The following is a 24358-nucleotide window of genomic DNA, read 5'->3' as shown; positions in this document are numbered from 1 at the left end:
CTCTGGCCCACCACCAGGGACAGCTGAACTACAAAGCATACTCGACCGTGGTCCGAGACACCCCTGGAAAGAATCTCAGCAGAGACTACCCCCCGAAGGAGAGTTGGGGAGGCAAAGAACAGTTGTATGCGGGACAACGTCAGGTATGTAGTTGAGAGACACATGTATTCCCTATCCGAGGGATGAAAATATCTTCACACATCAGTCAGGGAAAAGGAAGACACCCGGTGGGCCAATCCAGTCGACAGGGTTCCAGAAGGTGAAAGCCTATCCAGGTCCCAGGATATTACCATATTGAAATCACCAGCAATCAATACATTATCAATGGTGGGGGGGGGGGGGGGGGGGGGCGCAGGTAAACACCAGCAATTACATATGGAACATTCGAAATCAAGGCATGCATGATGACATATCTGCCGCCGGATTCAGTGTATACATCCATAAATTGAAAGGGCAAGATTCTATACACTACATAGCTAACACCTCAAGCGAAGTTGGAGTATGAGGAGTGATAATGTGCCTGGACCCAAGCCCTCTTCAAACTCAGGATTTTGGACCCTATTAAATGGGTTTCCAGCAAAATACATGTCTGCAGGAGAAGTTTCCATAGATAGTTGAACACTAGAGATAGATCAATGGCTGAGTTGAGGCCTCTAGTGTTCCATGATACTACTGTGAAATTAGCCATAGTATAAACAGGAATAAAATAAGGAGATGTACATTTTTATCAGGGTAATAAGTCAAACGTTGCCCACGCGTAAGAAGTAATAGACAACGCCAAGGACCTTGCAGCAAGGAGCAGCATCCCTCCTGTATATTGTGTACATTGGATGAACTAAGTAATAAAAGATCAACATAATACAAATAAAAGCAAAAAGAAAAAGAAAAGTGAACAAGTCCAACCATGGTCAGCAACGAACAACCATCCCCATGCCCCACCCCATGCATCCCAAAACACTGAGAGGCACTTGAGTCCCAAACCCAAAGCCCGTACGGCCAAAAAACTATGTGTAGGCCATGGTATCAGTCAGGGGGCTATACCAAGTCTTATAGATGTTGCATAGGAAGTTGGTATAAAAGGTACAAACCGGAAACAAAAAAAGAAATGCTGGAGTAGTATAGGTATATTGTGGAACATCACCTGGAACCGCCAGGGGCACTTTGCTTAAAGTCAGTTGCAACAGGAATGTAACGATATCATAGGGAACAGTAAAGTAGTTAGTTCGTCTAATGCCGCGTACACATGATCGGAATTATCGTCGGAAAAAGCTCTGATGGTTTTCCCAATGGAATTCAGCTCAAGCTGTCTTGCCTACACACAGTTATACCAAATTCCGGTTTATAACGCGGTGACATACAACATGTACAACGCGACTAGAAAAAGGAAGTTCAATAGCCAGTAGCCAATAGCTTCTGTCTCGTAGTTGAATCTGAGCATGCGTGATTTTTGGCGTGTCGGAATTGCATACACACGATCGGAATTACCGATAGAAAGTTTTTACGTCGGGAAAATTGAGAACATGCTTTACATTTTTGGCTGGGGGGAATTCGGACAGCTAAATTCCGATGGAGCATACACACGGTAGCATTTTCCGATGAAAAGCTCTCATCGGTCTTTTTCTGGCCGGAATTCCGATCACGTGTACGCGGCATTAGGGTGAACAGCAGCCCGGGTTTAAAATAATATTAGAGGGGTGTTAACTCCTACACCCTCCAGTTCCTTGCCAGTGACAGTAGTCAAAAGTCACAGGAGTAATAAAAACAGTAAGTCAGCCACAGGGGAACAATAAAAAAAAAAATGTAAAAAGTGGACCGGGCCTGAAATAAAGAAATGCTGAGCGCTCATGGTTACCATCCTCTCTATGGAGGCAGTGCCTCCAGCCATACGGTAGTATCCTTGGGATTTGTGAAGAATCTCATGGTTTCACTGTCCACCACCTGCAGCTTTGCTGGAAAGAAGATGCTGTATTTAATACCCTTTGCCTGCATAGCAGCATCAAAGGAGCGGCGCTGCCTCTGGGTCTCCATAGTGTAATCCAAGAACAGCAGGGGCTTAGCATTACAATAGGGCAGCTTCCTCGCCACCCGAGTGGCTCTGAGCAATTCATCCCGGTCACGAAAATTAAGCAGCCAAAGAATGAAGGCATGGGGGTGGCACCCCTTCAAGGCCAGGTCTAGGCCGCACCTGGTGAGCTCTCTCCACTGTGAAATATGGGGATAGCTGGGCCACAGGGAGGAGGGTGCGTAACAGTTCCTCTGTGAAGGTAGCAGGACTTCCTCAGGGAGCCCCATGATCCAGAGATTTTTCTGTGGGCTACGATTTTCCACATCCTCGGGCCCTTATTCTAGGACCTTTATTCTATATCCATATGGCTGACGCGTTTCTGTGCAGTCGCTAGCCGAGTACGGATTTTATCAAGATCAGTCCCACATCCAGCTGAACCGTCTCAATCTTAGAGGTTAAGGGGGTCTGGCAGATGATCGCCACCATCAGCTCCAGAATGCAGGGCAGTGTGGAGTCAGCAACCTCCTTATGGTCTGTCTGCGACGCCATATTCCAATGGCGCGCCAAAGGCCCCAAGGCACAGGATATGGGGCTAATTTCTAGTGACTCGCACAAGGGGAACCTCAGCGACTTGGCCTTTTTTTGGTGCCCAGGGGGTTTAGGAGGGATCCAGAATCCACAGATTTCCCCAGAGGAAAAATCCCATCCAGGAACGGATAGCAGCACGAATCTCTATTCAGCATAGCTCTTAAAGCATGTCTGCTGACTGAGTAGGCAAATTGCCTTGGCTGGGAGCCAGGCCTGTGTTGAATCTGGGTCAGCGATTAATGGTTTAGGGAGGCTGGATGACTCATTCAGACAGCTCTTCTGGTGCCTCCCCCTTTTTTCTGGAACCTTTCAAAAAAGGGTTGGAAGGGAGTACTGAGGAGGCTTTTGGTGGCCCTCGAGGGTGCCCCCTAGTCTGGGGGGTGACCTCAACTCTGGAGCTCTGGTTCTGGAAGAATCACTCTAAAACACACAGAGGAAACACTTCCTGGGGGCACGGGAGCAAGGAGAGAGGACAGTAGGGGCAGGTCAGCATGTCTGGGGGATCTCCATAGAGTCAACGGGGTGGGCTGGTGAGTGTCAGTCTGGGGAGAGTTAGCCTGTAGGGCTAGCGAGAGGGGAAGCTGCAGCCAGGCGGGTTGGCAGTCCCTGAAGAGGTGGTGCTGGGATCAGTGACCCCAGATCTCTCAATAAAGAGGACCTGTCATGCTTATTTCTATTACAAGGGATGTTTGCATACATAAATAATGGTTTGGGGGTTCCAAGTTGTTGTTTTTTTGTTTGTTTTTTCGCAAAAAATACAGATTTTTACTTGTAAACAACAGATATCAAAAAAGCCAGGGTCAGCAAGAGGATAAGAAAAAAATAAAATAAGAAAAACCTGTTTCCTATTTTATTTTTCTTTCAGCAGCTTAGTAGATGCACCCCACTTATTCTTATGTGGTAGTGCAATACATGTTTAAACTTTAAAGAGTAACTCCACTTTTGTGGGGAAAAAAAATAGCGAATATGACACTAGTCACACAAAATTACCCTTCCTTTTCAATCTGCAGCACTGTAATTCTCTGTAAAATGCAATGCAATATGGCTACTTGGAGGAATTCTGTACACAGATGGTGTACAGAACAGCCCCCATTTATTTAATTTTCTGCTTATGCGATTGGCTCATGGATATTTCCAGAAGTCTGCACTAAGATAAAAGTCAGATTTTTGGCATACCCTCCAAAAAAAAAAAATTTTCATTGTTGATGAGATACTCCCAAAAGAGAAATCACACCTAAAGGGATACAGACCCTGCAACTTTCCTCACTGGAGCCTTGCAGGTGACTGATAATTATAAAGACACTCCCATACAGATTCACTGAGCACCAGTGTCAGCCCGTCAGCATGTGATTAGAGCCAGAGGCTCTAATAGGCTTCACAAAAGGGTGGGCTTGGGGTGCAGAGCACTACGCTCCAAGCCCACCCAGTTGTGCGACAATAGCAAATGAATATTCACTATTGTCACACTGATCCTCCCCCCAGCCACTCAGGAAGCGGGTCCTGAGACCTGTCACCCAATTGGCTGAAAGGACAGTCGATCCTATTGGATGCCTAGGAGGAGGAGAGAGGAGACGCATGGTGGAAGCCGCCGTGATGCAGAGGAGGAGGAGATGCTGCCCGTAGGAGTGCTGCCTGCAACCTAGATGAGGTAAGTGCAGGTCTGTATAACCGAATGACCAATTGCGGTGGGGGGGCGGTTGGGAAGGGGGGGTGCCGCCGACCGGGTGCTTTTTTTTGTTTTTTTGCCACTCCCCCCACAGAAAAAAAACTCCACCAGCCACCATTGCTGAGCACATGGATACAGACAAACTTCTATATCTTCAGATTAACAAAAAGGTAGGAATCTGCAACAAAGTGTGTTAAAAATCCTTGCAATGTATATAGATCACCCAGAGGGGAATGTGTTTTTCTCAACAAATGTGGCGTTAATCTTTAACCACTTGCCTACTGGCCACTTTTACCCCCTTTCTGCCCATGCCAATTTTCAGCTTATAGTGCTGTCGCACTATCACACAGTCATTCAACACTGTACCCATATTACATTTTTTGAATTTTTTTGACACAAATAGAGCTTACTGTTTGTGGTATTTAATCACCTCTGGGTTTTTATTTTTTGCTAAACAAACGAAAAAATCTTTATAGTTAAAACTTTGCAAACAGGTAATTTTTCACTTTCATTAATGTGCACTGATGAGGCGGCATTGAGATGTGGCATTGATGGGCACTGATAGGCGACACTGATAAGGAGACACTGGTGGGCACTGTTTGGATTGCACTAATAGTCAGGATACTCATAATAAGTGCCCCGATTATCAGTGCACATGTTCCTAACACAAGCTACCGGCTTGTGTTTACATCCTGTGATCAGCTGACAGTTGATCACTTGGCAAAGAGCCGCCGTGATTGGTCCTTTACCCTGATCCGTGGTCAGCTGAACCTGAAGGATTTGGCAATCGCAGTGCACCCAGTGCTGTGCCAGGCAGCGTGGTCACGGGAGGATGTTCATGGATGCCTGGCCGGCATTGGAAGCCCATGCTGTAGCCGTCTTTCGGGTATAGCGTGGGCGGCAAGCGGTTAATATGCTATTATTATAGACTGATGATGGAATCGTGGTGCAAATTTAGAAAAAGGCCAGCAGAGGGTGCCAAAGAGATAATGATAATGAGTGTAATGTGTGGAGCTACGTAGGAAAGGGCGGATGATTTGAAAGCTACCAATCCTCCAACCCAATAGATAGTGTAAAAGTTGAAAAATAAAATAAAACAACAGCTACCAGCTGTGAAATAACACAAAATATATATATGTATAGTGCATCGCTATAAATAATGTGCAAACATAGTTATACCACTGATATAAAAAAACTAATTCAAACATCCAAAAAACAGACAAATGGCTCTTTAAAACTGCAGTGCAAAAACTTTGTGCAAAAAAGAATTTCCTCTGTGCAAAAATGTACCTCTGTAAATAATATACTGTACAGATCCGCAATATTGTGATACAAAATAATCCTTAACCTTCATTTAATGTCACTGTCCATAGTCCTTTTCACTCACAATGTGCCATATCCACCATTTAAAATGTACCCTTACCCTAATACAGTAGATTATAAGCCTTTAAGACTTTTCCTTAGCCTTATGTATCGATCCTTGCTGGATTACTTGTCAGCATGCCCCACACTTCTCAATCTGTATATACCTATCCCTGGCTTGATAGCTCAATATGGTCATGCAAAATAATAAGGATATGCAATAGTGCTTTACCATTTTAAAACCTTTTATTAATAAAACATGTGCCAAATGAACACCCACATTAACATCATGAATATACAGCGCAACAGTGGTGAGGATCATACCTCCCAACTTTTTGAGGTGGGAATGAGGGACACTTATTAGCAAAAGTACGTTGGTATAGGACACGCCCCCTGCCATGCCCCCTTAAAAGGAGAATTATACAAAAAAGTTATTAATTAAACCCACAAGTTCTTTTTCTACCACTACCATTTCTTTATATTGGCTTCTGAAACTTATAAATGCAGCAATTTAGAAAGTGGATGAAAGGTTTAGCACTGGGAAACACTTCTTAAAAGATAAAAAGTGCATTTTATATAAAACTATATAGATCAGACGAAAATGAGGGACAAGTGAGGAGGAAAGAGTAGGGTGACCAGACGTCCCCGTTTTCCAGGGACAGTCCCCATTTTCCGACTACGATCCCCGGACCTCGTTTGTCCCCAGTTTTGCTAGTCGGTATTTGGGCAACCAGGCTGCGGCAGGTTCTCGGTGGACGGGGGCGTTTCCCGGTGGACGGGGGCCCACGAGAGATAGCATATGCAGAGCTGTGTAGACTGTAGAGGAGGAGCTGGAGCGGCTCCAGCCTGCCTATGCTGTGCTAGTGTAGTTAGTAGCATAGCCTCCACTCCTCCTCAGCTGAAAAATCCATCACATGACAGGACTCTTCCAGCATCCCGCCCCTCTCCTCCTACCTCTGCTCCCTCCTCCAATCGCGCTCCTGGCAGAATAGGGGAGAGGACAGAGTACAGCGTTCCTCCCCTTCCCTCCAGTCCTGCAAGGCACTATGAGAATTGTAGTCAAGAAGTAGTACAGAGTGAATGGCCACAAGCAGGTCAGTTTGTATGCTAGCAGCTAGCAATAAAAATGTCCTCCTTTACTGGTAAACACTGACAGGCAGCACTCATGGGCACTCATGTGGCGCTATATATGGTTATAAAAAAAAATGTAATATATATGATAGTCAATTGTGCAAAAACCATACAATTATTGTCCAATTAGAGCTGTGTATATCAAAATTGTCCAAAAAAACTGCGTTTGTGAATCCAATGAAACATACAGGAGCTCAGTCCACAAATGACATCTGCTGTAAGGTTGCTTTCACACTGGGGTAGGGACGGAGTCAGTGGTAAAGAGTGCCGCTATTTTTGCATATATATATAATATATAATCTGCATATATAATTTGAGGAATATATGCTTATAAAATCGTTTACTATTTGGCAAAAAAAAAAAAATTCCCCGGATTTCATTTTGAAAATCTGGTCACCTTAGGAAAGAGGGAAAGAGGGACTTTGTTCCAAAGCAGGGACAATCCCTCCAAATCAGGGACAGTTGGGAGCTATGGTCAGGATAGTTATTGCTGCCTGTTCTGCATTAGTGACAATACACTATCCTACAACTCTCGTAATCTTGTCTGCGTCAGACCCTCTGGTCCCTCCTACATGTTTTGTCATACCTCGTGACTTCCTCAGGGAGATATGATAGGCTGACGCTATTCCAATCATATATATAGTCCCAGAATCCACCATTTTCTCGTAGCCTATTATCATAGATGCAGTCGCAATTTTCCCTTGGTTTGTTTACATCTGTGGGTCCACCATACTCTAATGCCACGTACACACGATCAGACTATCTGCCAGACAATCCACCCGTGTGTGGGCTCCGGCGGACTTTTTCTTTCCAAAAGTCTGGCAGGCTTAGAAAGAAGTTTTGACTCAAAGATGGCCAGGGTTGTCGGGCTTCCCCAAAGCACCCCCCATGTTGAGGGCACAAGGCCTGGTATGGCTCAGGAGGAGGGGGCCACTCGCTCGTCCCCACCCCCTTTCCTGAACGGCCGGGCTGCGTGCTCGGATAAGGGTCTGATATGGACTTTGGGGGGGGGGGCACGCCTTTTTTCGGCGTAGGGCTTTCCCTTTAAGTCCATAGCACGTGACGGGGACAGCGAGGTGTCAATCTCTCTGATTGGAGGCATCAAATTGGCCTGCATGGATGCTGTCCCAGTAGGATGCACAAGAAAGCCGCAAACAGTTTGCTGAAGACGAGCATACTAAAGACATGCATTACTGGAACCATGTCCTATGGCCTGATGAGTAGGGATGAGCCGAACACCCCCCGGTTCGGTTCGCACCAGAACTTTCGAACGGACCCCAAATTCGTACGAACTTTAGAACCCCATTGAAGTCTATGGGACTCAGACGTTCTAAATTAAAAGTGCTAATTTTAACGGCTAATGTGCAAGATACTGTCCTAAAAAGGGTTTGGGGACCTGGCTCCTGCCCCAGGGGACATGGGTCAATGCCTAAAATGTTTTTAAAAATGGCCGTTTTGGCGGAAGCACTGATTTTAATGACGATTAAAGTGAAATAAAAAGTGAAATATTCCTTTAAATATGGTGCCTGGGGGGTGTCTGTAGTATGCCTGTGAAGTGCCACGTGTTTCCCGTGTTTAGAACAGTCCCTCCACAAAATGACATTAACCACCTCGCGCCCGCCCTATAGCCGAATGACGGCCGTAGAGCAGGCGCTTTAGTCCGGGAGGCCGTCCCTGGACGTCCTAATGTTTACTTCCGCAATACGCGCCGCCGCAGGCGCGCATCGCGGAAATTCTGTGTTCGCCGTGTCCCCCGGGGACAGGCAAACACAGATCGCTGTAAACGGCCAATCACAGCGGCCGTTTACAGCGCGATCGGCGTCTCCAATGGGAGATGATCTCATATGTAAGCATATGAGATCATCTCTCAGCGCCGCTCTCCCTCCTCACACAGACAGAGTGTGAGAGGGGAGAGATGAACGGCTGCAGCGGCAGCCGTTCTGCTTTGAGTTGATAAAAAAAAAAAGTGCCATCCTCCCCCAGCAGTGCCATCCTCCCCCAGCAGTGCCATCCTCCCCCAGCAGTGTCATCTGCCCCCAGCAGTGCCATCCGCCCCAGTGCAATCCGCCCCAGTGCCATCCACCCAGTGCTACCTGCCCCCAGTGCCACCTGTTGTCAGTGCCATTTGTCCCCAGTGCCATCTGTCATCAGTGCCACGTATAAGTGCCATCTGTCATCAGTGCCACGTGTCATCAGTGCCACATAGTGCCATCTGTAATCAGTGCCACGTATTAGTGCCATCTGTCTTCAGTGCCACGTATCAGTGCCATTTGTCTTCAGTGCCACCTGTCAGTGTCACGTGCCATCTGTTGTCAGTGTCACGTGTCATCAATGCCACTTATCAGTGCCATCTGTCATCAGTGTCAAGCGTCATGTATTAGTGCCATCTGTCATCGGTGGCACGTATTAGTGCCATGTATTAGTGCCATCTGTCATCAGTGCCACGTATTAGTGCCACGTGTCTTCAGTGCCACGTACTAGTGCCACGTGTCATCAGTGCCACGTATAAGTGGCACGTGTCATCAGTGCCACATATTAGTGCCATCTGTCATCAGTGCCACATATTAGTGCCATCTGTCATCAGTGCCACGTGTCATCAGTGCCACGTATAAGTGTCATCATTACCACGTATCAGTGCCATCTGTCATCAGTGTCACGTGTCATTGTCCTGGTGCTTCAAAAGTGTAATAAATAGTCAACAAGTTAGATGTGTAATTTATGTTCCTAGAACACATGATGGCGCTACCTGCATGTTGGGCCTCTCTATGTGGCCAGGCTGTGAAAAAGTCCCACACATGTGGTATTGTAATACTCAGGAGGAGTAGCAGAATTTTTTGGGGGGGGGTGTCATTTGTGGTATACACATGCCATGTGAGAGAAATAACCTATTACAATTACAATTTTGTGGAGAAAAAAAAATGAAAAATCTTAATTTTGCAAAGAATTGTGGGAAAAAATGACAACATCAAAAAGCTCACTATGCCTCTTACTATATACCTTGGAATGTCTACTTTCCAAAAAGGGGTCATTTGGGGGGTATTTGTACTTTCCTGACTTGTTCGGGTCGCAAGAAATGAGATAGGCCACCAGTACATCAGATGTAATCAATTTTGTGCGATTCGCACCACAGCTTGTAGACTCTCTAACTTTCACAAAGACCAAATAATATCCACTAATTTGGGTTATTTTTACCAAAGATATGTAGCAGTATAAATTGTGGCCAAAATTTATGAAGAAAAATTAATAATTTGCATAATTCTGTCACAGAAACAAAGAAATATGCGTTTTTTTTCTAAATTTTCAGTCTTTTTTCATTTATAGCGCAAAAAATAAAAACCCCAGAGGTGATCAAATACCACCAAAAGAAAGCTCTATTTGTGGGAAAAAAAGGACAAAAAGTTCATTTGGGTACAGTGTTGCATGACTGAGTAATTGTCATTCAAAGTGTGAGAGCACCGAAAGCTGAAAATTGGTCTGGGCAGGAAGGGTGTTTAACCACTTTCAGACCGGACCATTTTGCTGGTAAATGACCAGAGGTCTTTTTACAATTTGGCACTGCGCTGCTTTAACTGGTAATTGCGCGGTCATGCAATGTTGTACCCAAACAAAATTTGCGTCCTTTTCTTCCCACAAATAGAGCTTTCTTTTGATGGTATTTGATTGCCTCTGCGATTTTTATTTTTTGCGATATAAACGTAAAAAGACCGCAAATTTTGAAAAAAAATGATATTTTCTACTTTTTGTTATTAGAAAAATCCAATAAACTCAATTTTAGTCATAAATTTAGGCCAAAATGTATTCAGCCACATGTCTTTGGTAAAAAAAAAGTAAATAATTGTATATTTATTGGTTTGCGCAAAAGTTGTCACATCTACAAACTAAGGTACGTTTTCTGGAATTTACGCAGCTTTTAGTTTACGACTGCCTATCTCATTTCTTGAGGTGCTAAAATGGCAGGGCAGTACAAAACCCCCCCAAATGACCCAATTTTGGAAAGTAGACCCCCTAAGGAAATTGATAAGTGGCATGTTGAGCCCATTGAATATTTTATTTTTTTGCCTCAAGCGATTGAATAATGACAATGACTTTTTACACAAAGTTGTCACTAAATGATATATTGCTCACACATGCTATGGGCATATGTGAAATGACACCCCAAAATAAATTCTGCTGCTTCTCCTGAGTACGGGGATACCACATATGTGGGACTTTTTGGGAGCCTAGCCGCGTACGGGGCCCCGAAAACCAAGCACCGCCTTCAGGCTTTCTAAGGGCGTAAATTTTTGATTTCACTTCTCACTACCTATTACAGTTTTGAAGGCCATAAAATGCCAAGATGGCACAAAACCCCCACAAATGACCCCATTTTAGAAAGTAGACACCCCAAGCTATTTGCTGAGAGGCATTTTGAGTCCATGGAATATTTTATATTTTGCCACAAGTTGCAGGAAAATTACAAACTTTAATTTTTTTTTTTTTTTTCACAAAGTTGTCACTAAATGATATATTGCTCACGCATGCTATGGGCATATGTGAAATGACACCCCAAAATAAATTCTGCTGCTTCTCCTGAGTACGGGGATACCACATATGTGGGACTTTTTGGGAGCCTAGCCGCGTACGGGGCCCCGAAAACCAAGAACCGCCTTCAGGTTTTCTAAGGGCGTAAATATTTGACTTCACTCCTCACTACCTATTACAGTTTTGAAGGCCATAAAATGCCAAGATGGCACAAAACCCCCACAAATGACCCCATTTTAGAAAGTAGACACCCCAAGCTATTTGCTGAGAGGCATTTTGAGTCCATGGAATATTTTATATTTTGCCACAAGTTGCGGGAAAATTACAAACTTTAATTTTTTTTTATTTTTTTTTCACAAAGTTGTCACTAAATGATATATTGCTCACGCATGCTATGGGCATATGTGAAATGACACCCCAAAATAAATTCTGCTGCTTCTCCTGAGTACGGGGATACCACATATGTGGGACTTTTTGGGAGCCTAGCCGCGTACGGGGCCCCGAAATCCAAGCACCGCCTTCAGGCTTTCTAAGGGCGTAAATTTTTGATTTCACTTCTCACTACCTATTACAGTTTTGAAGGCCATAAAATGCCAAGATGGCACAAAACCCCCACAAATGACCCCATTTTAGAAAGTAGACACCCCAAGCTATTTGCTGAGAGGCATTTTGAGTCCATGGAATATTTTATATTTTGCCACAAGTTGCGGGAAAATTACAAACTTTAATTTTTTTTTTTTTTTTTCACAAAGTTGTCACTAAATGATATATTGCTCACGCATGCTATGGGCATATGTGAAATGACACCCCAAAATAAATTCTGCTGCTTCTCCTGAGTACGGGGATACCACATATGTGGGACTTTTTGGGAGCCTAGCCGCGTACGGGGCCCCGAAAACCAAGAACCGCCTTCAGGTTTTCTAAGGGCGTAAATATTTGACTTCACTCCTCACTACCTATTACAGTTTTGAAGGCCATAAAATGCCAAGATGGCACAAAACCCCCACAAATGACCCCATTTTAGAAAGTAGACACCCCAAGCTATTTGCTGAGAGGCATTTTGAGTCCATGGAATATTTTATATTTTGCCACAAGTTGCGGGAAAATTACAAACTTTAATTTTTTTTTATTTTTTTTTCACAAAGTTGTCACTAAATGATATATTGCTCACGCATGCTATGGGCATATGTGAAATGACACCCCAAAATAAATTCTGCTGCTTCTCCTGAGTACGGGGATACCACATATGTGGGACTTTTTGGGAGCCTAGCCGTGTACGGGGCCCCGAAAACCAAGCACCGCCTTCAGGCTTTCTAAGGGCGTACATTTTTGATTTCACTTCTCACTACCTATTACAGTTTTGAAGGCCATAAAATGCCAAGATGGCACAAAACCCCCACAAATGACCCCATTTTAGAAAGTAGACACCCCAAACTATTTGCTGAGAGGCATGTTGAGTCCATGGAATATTTTATATTTTGCCACAAGTTGCGGGAAAATTACAAACTTTTTTTTTTTTTTTCACAAAGTTGTCACTAAATGATATATTGCTCACGCATGCCATGGGCATATGTGAAATGACACCCCAACATAAATTCTGCTGCTTCTCCTGAGTACGGGGATACCACATATGTGGGACTTTTTGGGAGCCTAGCTGCGTACGTGGCCCCGAAAACCAAGCACCGCCTTCAGGCTTTCTAAGGGCGTTACAGTTTTGAAGGCCATAAAATGCCAAGATGGCACAAACCCCCCCCAAATGACCCCATTTTGGAAAGTAGACACCCCTAAATTTAGGGGTACACTAGTGAGACTAGGTAATAAATGGCGGGTGCCCTGAAACTATAAAAAAATAACTAACCAACCAGCGTCACCTGTAACAGTTATATGGTGATCACTGGTGAAAGGGTTAACTAGGGGGCAATCAGGGGGCTTTATGCAGTAGTATATGGGGGTCCCTGGCGCTATAAAAAGCTGCGGCGAACCTAAATACCTACCTGCCTAACTAGCGTCACCTGTGACACTAATACAGCGATCAGAAAAACGATCGCTTATTAGGCTGGGTTCACACTGGAGCGATGCAGGAACGCCACGAATCCGCGGCGGGTTCCCGCATCACATGCCTCCCGGGGCAGTTCACACTGCCCTATGCGAACTGCTGGGAGTGTCAGTGAAATGTTAATGACACCCCCAGATCAGTTCGCATATCGCAGTGCGATCTGCAAACTCGGATCGCATGGTGTGAACACCCATGCGATCCGATTCTGCTGCAGACCAAAAAAAGGGTCCCGTGCGAGTTTGCGGCGGGTGCGACACGAATTCAGCCATACTATCTGTATGGCTGAACTCGAATCGCACAGAGATCGGATGTGATTTGCACTGCAGTGCGGTGCGAATCACATCCGTTCTCATAAACCGCTGCAATGTGAACCCAGCCTTAGTGACACTGGCGACGGGGGGTGATCACGGGGTTAAACCTTTATTGGGGGGGTTAGGGGGGTACCTTAGAACTAAAGGGGGCTAACCCTAACTGCCCTAACAGTTATTACAGTCACAAATGACACCCGCCGGGTGATCAGGGGGTTAAACCTTTATTAGGTAATAAATGGCGGGTGCCCTGAAACTATAAAAAAATAACTAACCAACCAGCGTCACCTGTAACAGTTATATGGTGATCACTGGTGAAAGGGTTAACTAGGGGGCAATCAGGGGGCTTTATGCGGTAGTATATGGGGGTCCCTGGCGCTATAAAAAGCTGCGGCGAACCTAAATACCTACTTGCCTAACTAGCGTCACCTGTGACACTAATACAGCGATCAGAAAAACGATCGCTTATTAGGCTGGGTTCACACTGGAGCGATGCGGGAACGCCACGAATCCGCGGCGGGTTCCCGCATCGCATGCCTCCCGGCGGCAGTTCACACTGCCCTATGTGAACTGCTGGGAGTGTCAGTGAAATGTTAATGACACCCCCAGATCAGTTCGCATATCGCAGTGCGATCTGCAAACTCGGATCGCATGGTGTGAATACCCATGCGATCCGATTCTGCTGCGGGCCAAAAAAAGGGTCCCGTGCGAATTTGCGGCGGGTGCGGCGGGTGCGATGCGAATTCAGCCATACTATCTGTATGGCTGAACTCGAATTGCACAGAGATCGGATGTGATTTGCACTGCAGTGCGGTGCGAATCACATTCGTTCTCATAAACCGCTGCAATGTGAACCCAGCCTTAGTGACACTGGCGACGGGGGGTGATCATGGGGTTAAACCTTTATTGGGGGGGTTAGGGGGGTACATTAGAACTAAATGGGGCTAACCCTAACTGCCCTAACAGTTATTACAGTCACAAATGACACCAATGCAAAAAAAAAAAAAAAATGACATTGGTGTCACTGTGACTGGGGGGCAGGGGTAATTGGGGGGGTGATCGGGGGGTGTGAGTGTGCCTGGCATGTTCTACTGTGTAGTGTCGTGTTGGTCCAACTCAACGATCCTCTCTCCTCGGTGTCGGAACGAAAAATACCGACACGGAGGAGAGATTACATCACTTCCTCTCCTGTGTTTACATTACAGGAGAGGAAGTGATGTCACGGAGGATTTTCATTCGTCGGGAGCGATCACGAGGGGGTGGCCATGAATGAATGGCCGTCCCCTCATCCGGGATCGCTCCCGAACGAATACCGACCACCGCAGGCACCGGGCGGGGGCCCGATCGGGCCCCCGACCCGCGGGAAGGCAAGGACGTACATGTAAGCCCTTATGCCTGCCCGTGCCATTCTGTCGACGTACATCGTCGTGCGGCGGACGGGAAGTGGTTAAGTGCCCAGTAAGCAAGTGGTTAAACGGAAATAACACCATTTAAAACTGCTTGCGGTTTTAATGTTATATCTGGTTCCTGCAATATGGTTGAAAATCATTGAGAAAAATGGCATGGGTAGCCCTCCCTGCCCATTACCAGCCCCTTTGGGTCTTGTACGCATATTAAGGGGAACCCAGTACCCATATTAAAAAAAGGAAATGCATGTGGCCCCCAGGCCCTATATACTCAGAACAGCAGTATACAGGCGGTGCAAACAAGACAGGGACTGTGTAGGTTTGTTGTGTTAAGTTGAATCTGTTTGTAATTTTCAAGTGGTACATTTTTAAAGTGTAGCTCCAGTCAAAAAAACTATTTTTAAGCTTTTTGGAAAACATAGGGAAGAGTTATCACCCCTGTATAATTTGTTTTGTCATCCATCTTTTTTCATCTCACTTGCTGTTGTCTCCTTCCGTTTGCAAGTAGGAGATGTTTGTAAGTTGGATGTTTGAAAGTAGGGGCCTGCCCTATATGCTCTGCAGAAATGGCGGAACAAGGTGTTGGTTTTGCCACAACATTGTAAGCCCTCAAAGTGACTCTTGGTGGGCGCTGGAGCGCCCTGCTGTGAACGATTATATCAAGAATTGTAATTACATGCCATTGATGAACAGTGGTAGAAAAATTGACCTTTGGTGGTTTTGGTGCTGGTGCCACAACACTATAAGTCCTCACAGTTACTCTGGGTGGGTACAGGAACGGGCCCTCCTGTGAAATATTATATCAAGAATTGTAATTACATGTCCCTGTTAAACAGGGGCAGAAAAATTGGGCCTTAGGCACTGGTGCTGGTGCCACGACATTGCAACCTCTCCCATATACTCTTGTTTTATTGCAGGAATTAGCCCTGCTGCAAAGCATTGCATCAAAAATTGTAATTAAACGCCCCTGTTAAACAGGGGCAGAAAAATTGGGCTGATGGCATCACCCAGAGCCAGAAATGTTCTTCCAACATATCAGCGGAGGAGGAAGAGGATAGACAATCAACATAACAGGACAGTCACTCAGCATCAGCATAGGCAGTCTTGAAGGGATGTGATATTTCAAAAAAAATTATTCGGTTACATCAGCTTCAGGTGCTTGGTAGCTGTGGGTGATCCAAGACTGATTTATCTTGATGAAGGTCATTCGATCAACTGATTTGGTGGACAGGCGCACCCTGTGATCGGTAACAAAGCCACCACTAGCACTGAAGGTGTGTTCCGAAAGAACGCTGGATGCAGGACAGGCCAGTAGCTCAATTGCATACTGTGCAAGCTCTGGCCAGTGATCCATCCTCAAGACCCAGTAAGCCAGAGGATTTTCGGTGGGAAAGGTGTCCAAGTCTGACCTTGCCCCTAGGTATTCCTGCACCATGTAAATCAGACGCTGGCGATGGTTGCTGGAACCGATCATACCTTGGGGCTGCGGACTAAAAAATTGTCTGAAAGCATCAGTCAGACGGCCACCTTCTCCACCGCTCCTTCTGACCGATGCCTCAGCAACACGTTGTCCATGACCAGGAGTTTGTAACCTCCCAGTCTCTGGGAACGCGTTGCACAGACCTTTCTGCAAGGCCTCCCGGAGATGTCTCATCCTCTGCTCCCTCTGCGATGGCAAGATAAGGTCGGCAACCTTACCCTTGTACCGTGGATCAAGGAGAGTGGCCAGCCAGTAATGGTCCCTCTCCTTGATCCGAAGAATACGAGGATCCTTCCGCAGGCTTTGCAGGATCAGGGAGGCCATGCAGCATAGGTTAGCTGAGGCATTCGGTCCGGAGTCCTCTGGGTCACTAAGGACAACATGTTCCGCAGCTACCTCCTCCCAGCCACGTACAAGTCCACGTGTTTCTTGGGACTGTAAATCATCCCTACAAGACTGCTGCTGCTGCTGCTGCTGATGCTGAGTGCCAGCCTCCACCTCCATGCTGACACAATCATCCTCCTCCTCCTCTTCCTCCTCCTCATCCTCTTCCTGTGTGATGGGTGGCACAGCAGGAACACTGTCTGGATAAAAGGGGCCTTGAGAGGCAAGGAAGTCCTCCTCTTCCTGCCTCTGTTCTGCCTCAAGGGCCCTGTCCATTATTCCACACAGCGTATGCTCCAAGAGGTGGACAAGAGGTACAGTGTCACTGATGCATGCACTGTCACTGCTCACCATCCTTGTGGCCTCCTCAAACGGTGACAGGACAGTGCATGCATCCCTGATCATGCCCCACTGGCGGGGTGAGAAAAACCGAGCTCCCCTGACCTTGTCCTGGTGCCGTAGTCACACAGGTACTCATTGATGGCCCTCTGCTGCGTGTGCAGCCGCTGCAGCATGGCCAACGTTGAGTTCCACCTGGTGGGCATGTCACATATAAGGCGGTTCTTGGGCAGGGTCAACTCCTTTTGAAGCTCAGCCAGCCGAGCACAGGCATTAAATGATCGGCGGAAATGCACACATACTTTCCTGGCCTGCTTCAGAACATCCTGTAAGCCAGGGTACCTGCCCAAGAACCGCTGCACCACCAGGTTAAGGACGTGAGCTACACAGGGCACATGGGTCAGTTGTCCCTGTCAGAGGGCGGAGAGGAGGTTGGTGCCATTGTCGCAAACCACCATTCCTGGCTTAAGCTGGTGTGGCGTCAACCACCTCTCGGCCTGCCCCTGCAGAGCTGACAAAACATCCGCCCCAGTGTGGCTCCTGTCCCCCAAACAAACCAGCACAAGCACGGCATGGCATCGTTTTGCCTGCGTACTTGCGTAGCCCCTGGAACGCCTACGGAGCACCGCTGGTTCTGAGGACAGAGCACTGGAAGAGGCCATGGAGGAAGAAGAAGAGGAGGGGGTGGAGGAGAGAGGTGTGTCACAACCAATAGTAGCATTTTGGAGGCGTGGTGGCGAAACAACCTCCAACACTACTGCACCTTGTCCTGCATCCTTCCCAGCTGCCAGAAGAGTGACCCAATGGGTCGTGAAAGATAGGTAACGTCCCTGTCCATGCCTGCTGGACCATGAGTCAGCGGTAATATGCATCTTACCGCTGACCGCCCTGTCCAGAGAGGCAAGGACATTGCCTTCCACATGCCGGTAGAGAGCTGTAATCGCCTTCCGTGAGAAAAAGTGGTGTTTGGGGACCTGCCACTGAGGAACCGCACATTGTACAAACTCACGGAAGGGGGCCGAGTCTACCAACTGAAAAGGCAGCAGTTGAAGTGCTAGCAATTTAGCCAAGCTAGCATTCAACCGCTGGGCATGTGGATGGCTGGGAGTGAACTTCTTTCGCCGGTCCAGCAGCTGGGGCAGGGACATTTGCCTGCTATAATCGGACGTGGGTGTATCGCTAGCAGAGTGCCCGGAAGCACTTGGCTGTGACACACCTAATTCTACACCTTCATTCCTCTCAGAGCAGGTTTCAGAGAGGACTGAAGGTCTAGTGGGGTTGGAGATGCCAGCTGATGAGGAGCAAGGAGAGGTCCGCTTTGTTCTTTGGTGTGGGTCTTTGAGGTACGCTTGGCAACGAGCTGCATGGCAGGTCAACATATGTCTGGTCAAGCATGTGGTGCCCAAGCGGCTGATGTTTTGGCCACGCGAGATACGCTTGAGACATATGTTGTAAATAGCAGCGGTGAGATCTGATGCACTCGTCTCAAAAAAGGCCCACACCAAAGAACTTTTAGAATAACGCGCAGAGGCAGCGCTCTGCACAGGTGGAGCTCTGCAGTGTGATTCAGTCGGTGTGCTGCCCCTAAGCTGGCCCCCGGAGGGCATCCTGCCTCGTTGGACATGTGCCTCCTCCTCCTCCTCCTCCTCTCTCCTACCAGGCACCCACGTGGAGTCAGTGCCCTCATCATCCCCTCCCTCTTCATCGCTGTAGCAAACCTGGCAATATGCTGCAGCTTGTGGAACATGACTGCCAGATTGCTGTCCTTCTTGAGCATCCCCTCTCTCTCCATTCACGCTACTGCCTTCCTCTAGCTGAGTGTCATCATCAGAGGCTACAAAACACTGGGCATCCTCCTGGAGCATGTCCCCAACACTGTGCTCAAAGAGTTCAGGAGACTCCTCAGGAGGACGTGGTGGGTCTAGGGAAGGAGTCACTGATGATGACATTGAGACGAGGGAAGACGATGCATTGGCAGCTGCTTTGCTAGTACCCTGAGACTGGGTGAGAGAGGATGAGGAGGATGAAGAGGGCTTGGTCATCCACTTTACCAAGTCGTTGGCATGTTGCGGTTCAACATGTCCAGCTGCCGAAAAGAAGGACAAGCGTGTCCCATGGCCACGTGCTGATGACAATGCACCGCTTCCACGACCAGCACTGTTGTCTCTAGACACAGAGCCTGCTTTCCCTCTTTTATCGGCTCGCGCCTGTCTGCCTCTCCTTGCTGGCCTTCCAGACATGGTAATGGCCTGAAGGGAGTTGGGTAAAACAGCAGTTGGGTAGTGTATATTGTTCTGGAGGCACACAACACCCACTAACTCCTGCAGATGCCTTTATTATAGAACACCAGAGATAAAGGGATATACTGTAATGGAGTCACACAACACCCACTAAGCCCTGCAGATGCCTTTATTATAGAACACCAGAGATAAAGGGGTATACTGTAAAGGAGTCACACAACACCCACTAAGCCCTGCAGATGGCTCTATTAGAGAACAGCAATAAAGGGTAGATACAGGTGTATATTGTGCTGGAGGCACAAAACACCCACTAACTCCTGCAGATGCCTTTTTTATAGAACACCAGAGATAAAGGGGTATATACAGATGTATACTGTGCTGTGCTGGAGGCACACACAACTTCCAATAACTCCTGCAGATGGCAAGTGGGCTCAAATAGAGAAGAGCTATGTAGGTGGATATAGCGGTGTGTACAGGGTACAGAGCATGCAGACAGCATGCACAAGCTCCTAACACTAATGACTGCAAGCTCTATTATAAAAGATAGATCACTAGCTATATAGGTTTATATGAATATAGCGGTGTATACTGCGGTCAGAGCACACAGACAACAACCACTACAGAAGGGCAAGATCGAAAATCGGCCGATAACGATCGGTGTATACTGTGTTGAAGGTACACAGAACACCCACTAACTGCTTCAGACGCCAACACACTACACAAGGCCGCCGCGCTGGCGGCCTTATATAGTGTGGGGCGTGTACTACACAGCCTGAGCCATGATTGGCCACAGGCATCCTGCCTGTGGCCAATCATGGCTCTCCTCGCTGCTGGCGCTGTGATTGGCCAAGCATGCGGGGGTCACAGTGCATGCTTGGCCAATCATGAGCCAGCAATGCACTGCGATGACGCAGTGCATTGTGGGCCATGAGCGCCACACGAATTTGGCGCGAACGGCCCATAACGTTTGGAATTCGCCGAACGGGCGAACAGCCGATGTTCGAGTCGAACGTATGTTCGACTCGAACACGAAGCTCATCCCTACTGATGAGTCCAAGATAAACTTATTTGGTTCAGATGGTGTCAAGCATGTGGCAGCAACCAGGTGAGGAGTACAAAGACAAGTGTGTCTTGCCTACAATCAAGCATGGTGGTGGGAGTGTCATGCTTTGGGTCTGCATGAGTGCTGCTGGCACTGGGGAGCTACAGTTCATTGAGGAAACCAAGAATGCCAACATGTACTGTGACATACTGAAGCAGAGCATGATCCCCTCCATTCAGAGACTGGGCCGCAGGGCAGTATTCCAACATGATAACGACCCCAAGCACACCTCCAAGACGATCACTGCCTTGCTAAAGAAGCAGAGGGTAAAGGTGATAGACTGGCCAAGCATGTCTCCAGACCTAAACCCTATTGAGCATCTGTGGGGCATCCTCAAATTGGAAGGTGGAGGAGCTCAGGGTCTATAAAATCCACCAGCTCTGTGATATCATCATAGAGGAGTGGAAGAGGACTCCAGTGGCAACCTGTGAAGCTCTGGTGAACTCCATGCCCAAGAGGGTTAAGACAGTGCTGGAAAATAATGGTGGCCACACAAAATATTGACACTTTGGGCCCAATTTGGACATTTTCACTTAGGAGTGTACTCCCTTTTGTTGCCAGCAGTTTAGACATTACTAGCTGTGTGTTGAGTTATTTTGAGAGGACAGCAAATTTACACTGTTATACAAGCTGTACACTCACTACTTTACATTGTAGCAAAGTGTCATTTCTTCAGTGTTGTCACATGAAAAGATAAAATAAAATATTTACAAAAATGTGAGGGGTGTACTCACTTTTGTGCCATACTGGGGTTTATTTACTAAAGGCAAATCCAGTTTGCACTGCAAGTGCACTTGAAAGTGCACTTGGAAGTGCAGTCACTCTAAATCTAAGGGGTAGATCTGAAATGAGGGGGAAGATCTGCTGATTTTATCATCCAATCATGTGCTAGCTAAAATGCTGTTTTTATTTTCCTTGCACGTCCCCCCCGGATCTACAACGACTTTACTTCCAAGTGCACTTTAAGTCAGTAACAGCCAGTGAGCCACTCAGGAGGGGGGTAGGGCCAAGCCACAACTCCGTGTGTGAATGCACACAGAGCCGTGGCTCCAGAGTCTGCCTACTTGGGGGCACCTGGCAGGAGGGAGGAGCCAGGAGCTGCTCTGTGCAAAACCACTGTACAGAGCTGGTAAGTATAACATGTTTGTTATTTTTTTTAAAAAAGGCTTTAATATCACTTTAATTTAAATTTTCTTTTCCTTTCCTTTTTGTCACTGAAAACATGCAGCTGAAGAAAGCTATGACAAATATATTTTCGTCAACTAAATAAACACTCAAATGAAAGGGATAAAGATTTCCTGGAGGACAGAATGTGGAGGATACAGAATTGCTGGAGGACAGAATGAGGGGAATGAAGAATTGCTGGAGGACAGAATGAGGGGGATAAAGAATTGCTAAAGGACCAAATGAGGGGGCTGAATAGTTGCTGGAAGGCAGAATGAGGGGGGGGGGTGAAGAGTTGCTGGAAGGCAGAATGAGGGGTTGAAGAGTTACTGTAAGGCAGAATGAGGGGGGTGAAGAATTGCTGGAAGGCAGAATGAAGGGGGTGAAGAGTTGCTGGAAGGCAGAATGAGGGGGGTGAAGAGTTGCTGGAAGGCAGAATGAGGGGGGTGAAGAGTTGCTGGAAGGCAGAATGAGGGGGATGAAGAGTTGCTGGAAGGCAGAATGAGGGGGATGAAGAGTTACTGGAAGGCAGAATGAGGGGAATGAAGAATTTCTTTAAGGCAGAATGAGGGGAATGAAGAATTGCTGAAGGACAGATAGTGGTAATAAAAAATTGCTGAAGGACAGAATGAGGGGGATGAAGAATTGCTGGGGGGCAAAATGTGAACATAAAGAATTGCTGGAAGACACAGGGTGTGTATGATTCAGGGCCAGATCACACCACATGCAGTCCAGTGCATTTTTTTTCTTCATCAAAAACACATGGAAAAGTAGGTTATATGGTATTCAATGGCATAGTTCACACCAGTGCTGTCAGTTCCAGAAAAAAAAAAGTAGAACATGATGCATTTTTCCTGCACTGGAATGCAGTAAAATTCTTTAAAAATGAACCAGGATGCACTGGAACAAATCAAAAAACACACTGGACCCCCAGTGAAAAAAATAAAAAGCATCTGGATTGCATCTGGAAATGCATCGAAACTCACCGAACGTGCCAAAAAATGTGTTAACATACATGCAAAAATGCACGCAGGATGGATCTGGAGTGCGTGTTTTTGGTGTGAACCGGCCCCACCTGAAGTCCAGCGCATTTTTGTTCTGCATCAAAAATACATGGAAAGTAGGCCATATGGTTTCCAATGGCATAGTTCAGTTCCAGAAAAAAAAATAGAAAATGCTGCATTTTTCCCGCACTGGAACGCAGTAAAACACATCAAATACGCACTGAAACGCATCAAAAATGCACTGGAACCTAGTATAGTGAGTAAAAAAACAGGAAAGGAAGAAATAAAGCACCTGAAATGCAGAAACACATCAAAAATATGCATGCAGAAACGCATCCCAGAACGGATCTGGAGTGCGTTTTGTGGCGTGAACTAGCCCTAAGAGTTCTTGAAGGACTTCATTGTGGGGAATGAATACTGCTGACCTCCGCCCTCTCTATTAATGAGCTGACACACTTATGTGCAGAATTTGCCCAATTCTATGACAGACTGATCAGTCCAGGGGTACAAGGAGCAGGTCCTTACACCTCCTCTCGTCCTTACCTGTACTGCCTGACGGTGAGGGCTTCCCCTGGTTTGGAGCTGAAGCCCGGCAGGTGGGTACTCAGGTATTCATCCAATTTCTGCTCATCAAACCTGTGTTTAGCCATCACTTCACTGGTTATAGTATCCAGCTCCGCCATCTCACACCTCAACTAAGTTGTCTTCTTCTGTTAAATGCTTATAGTAACTCTAACAACTTCTGGAGCAGAGAAACAATTTCCAGTTTCCTCTGCAATAAAGTCATAGTCAATATGGCTAAGACCACTTTCAGATGGAGGGAACAGGTTCCACAAGCCTTCAGATTTAGCCAATACCCAGAGGCAGAATAAAGACAATTGTAATTGGTATCAGGTATCTGTTACTGCCCTAAAGTTGCATAACAAGAATGTACAGTACGTACATCAAAATAGATATTGTCCATCTGTGAAATATTTGGTTAGTCAGTGCCGCAATGTAATCTTCAATATCTCATATGATATATAACATGCTCTAGCCTAATGAAAACAGAATCCTTAAATTAAATAAACTATTACAGCAACAGGCAAGTAGAAAGGAACTTTACATTTGTTGGTTCATGTAAAATGATTTTCAGTTTATAAGTCGTAACAAACAGTAATGCCCTGTACATACGGTCGGACTTTCCGTCAGAAAATGTGCGATCGCATCTTGTTGTCGGAAAATCCGATCGTGTGTGTGGACTCCATCTGACTTTTTCCGTCGGAATTTCCGACACACAAAGTTTGAGAGCAGGATCTAAAATTTTCCGACAACAAAATCCGATCGTTTAAATTCCGATCGGGTGTAGATAATTCCGATGGACAAAGAGCCACGCATGCTCAGAATAATTTGCGAGATGAAAGCTATTGGCTGCTGCCCTCTTTAAACTCCAATTGCACCTGTTCTACGTCACCGCGTTCTGAACTATCAGATTTTCTGACAACTTTGTGCGACCGTATGTACGCCAGACAAGTTTGGGCCAAAATCCGTCTAAAAAAAAATACGACGGATTTTGTTGTTGGAATGTCCGACCGTTTGTACAAGGCATGAGCCTGAGAAATG

At 46.5% G+C, this 24358-nt stretch overlaps 1 protein-coding gene across 2 annotated transcripts in view; it reads right to left on the bottom strand.

The window, feature by feature from the left end:
• Window positions 1-23602, bottom strand: part of LOC143996474 (acyl-CoA dehydrogenase family member 11-like) — a 70681-nt gene extending 47079 nt beyond the window's left edge. Inside the window, exon 1 of one of the 2 annotated variants that reach the window (XM_077491534.1) lies at window positions 23300-23602. In XM_077491534.1, coding sequence (XP_077347660.1) covers window positions 23300-23439 — 140 coding nt within the window. In that variant the 5' untranslated portion in view covers window positions 23440-23602. The remainder of the gene's footprint in view (window positions 1-23299) is intronic. The other variant, XM_077491533.1, reaches the window with a different exon arrangement.
• Window positions 23603-24358: the final 756 nt, after the last annotated feature.

This window comes from Lithobates pipiens, unplaced genomic scaffold (genome assembly GCF_037356315.1).
Source record: "Lithobates pipiens isolate NorthernLeopardFrog02 unplaced genomic scaffold, aLitPip1_a1.2 Scaffold_19, whole genome shotgun sequence".
Classification (NCBI taxonomy): domain Eukaryota; kingdom Metazoa; phylum Chordata; class Amphibia; order Anura; family Ranidae; genus Lithobates; species Lithobates pipiens.
Note: the sequence above shows the minus strand (reverse complement) of the source record. Positions and strands in the feature narration are given on the sequence as shown.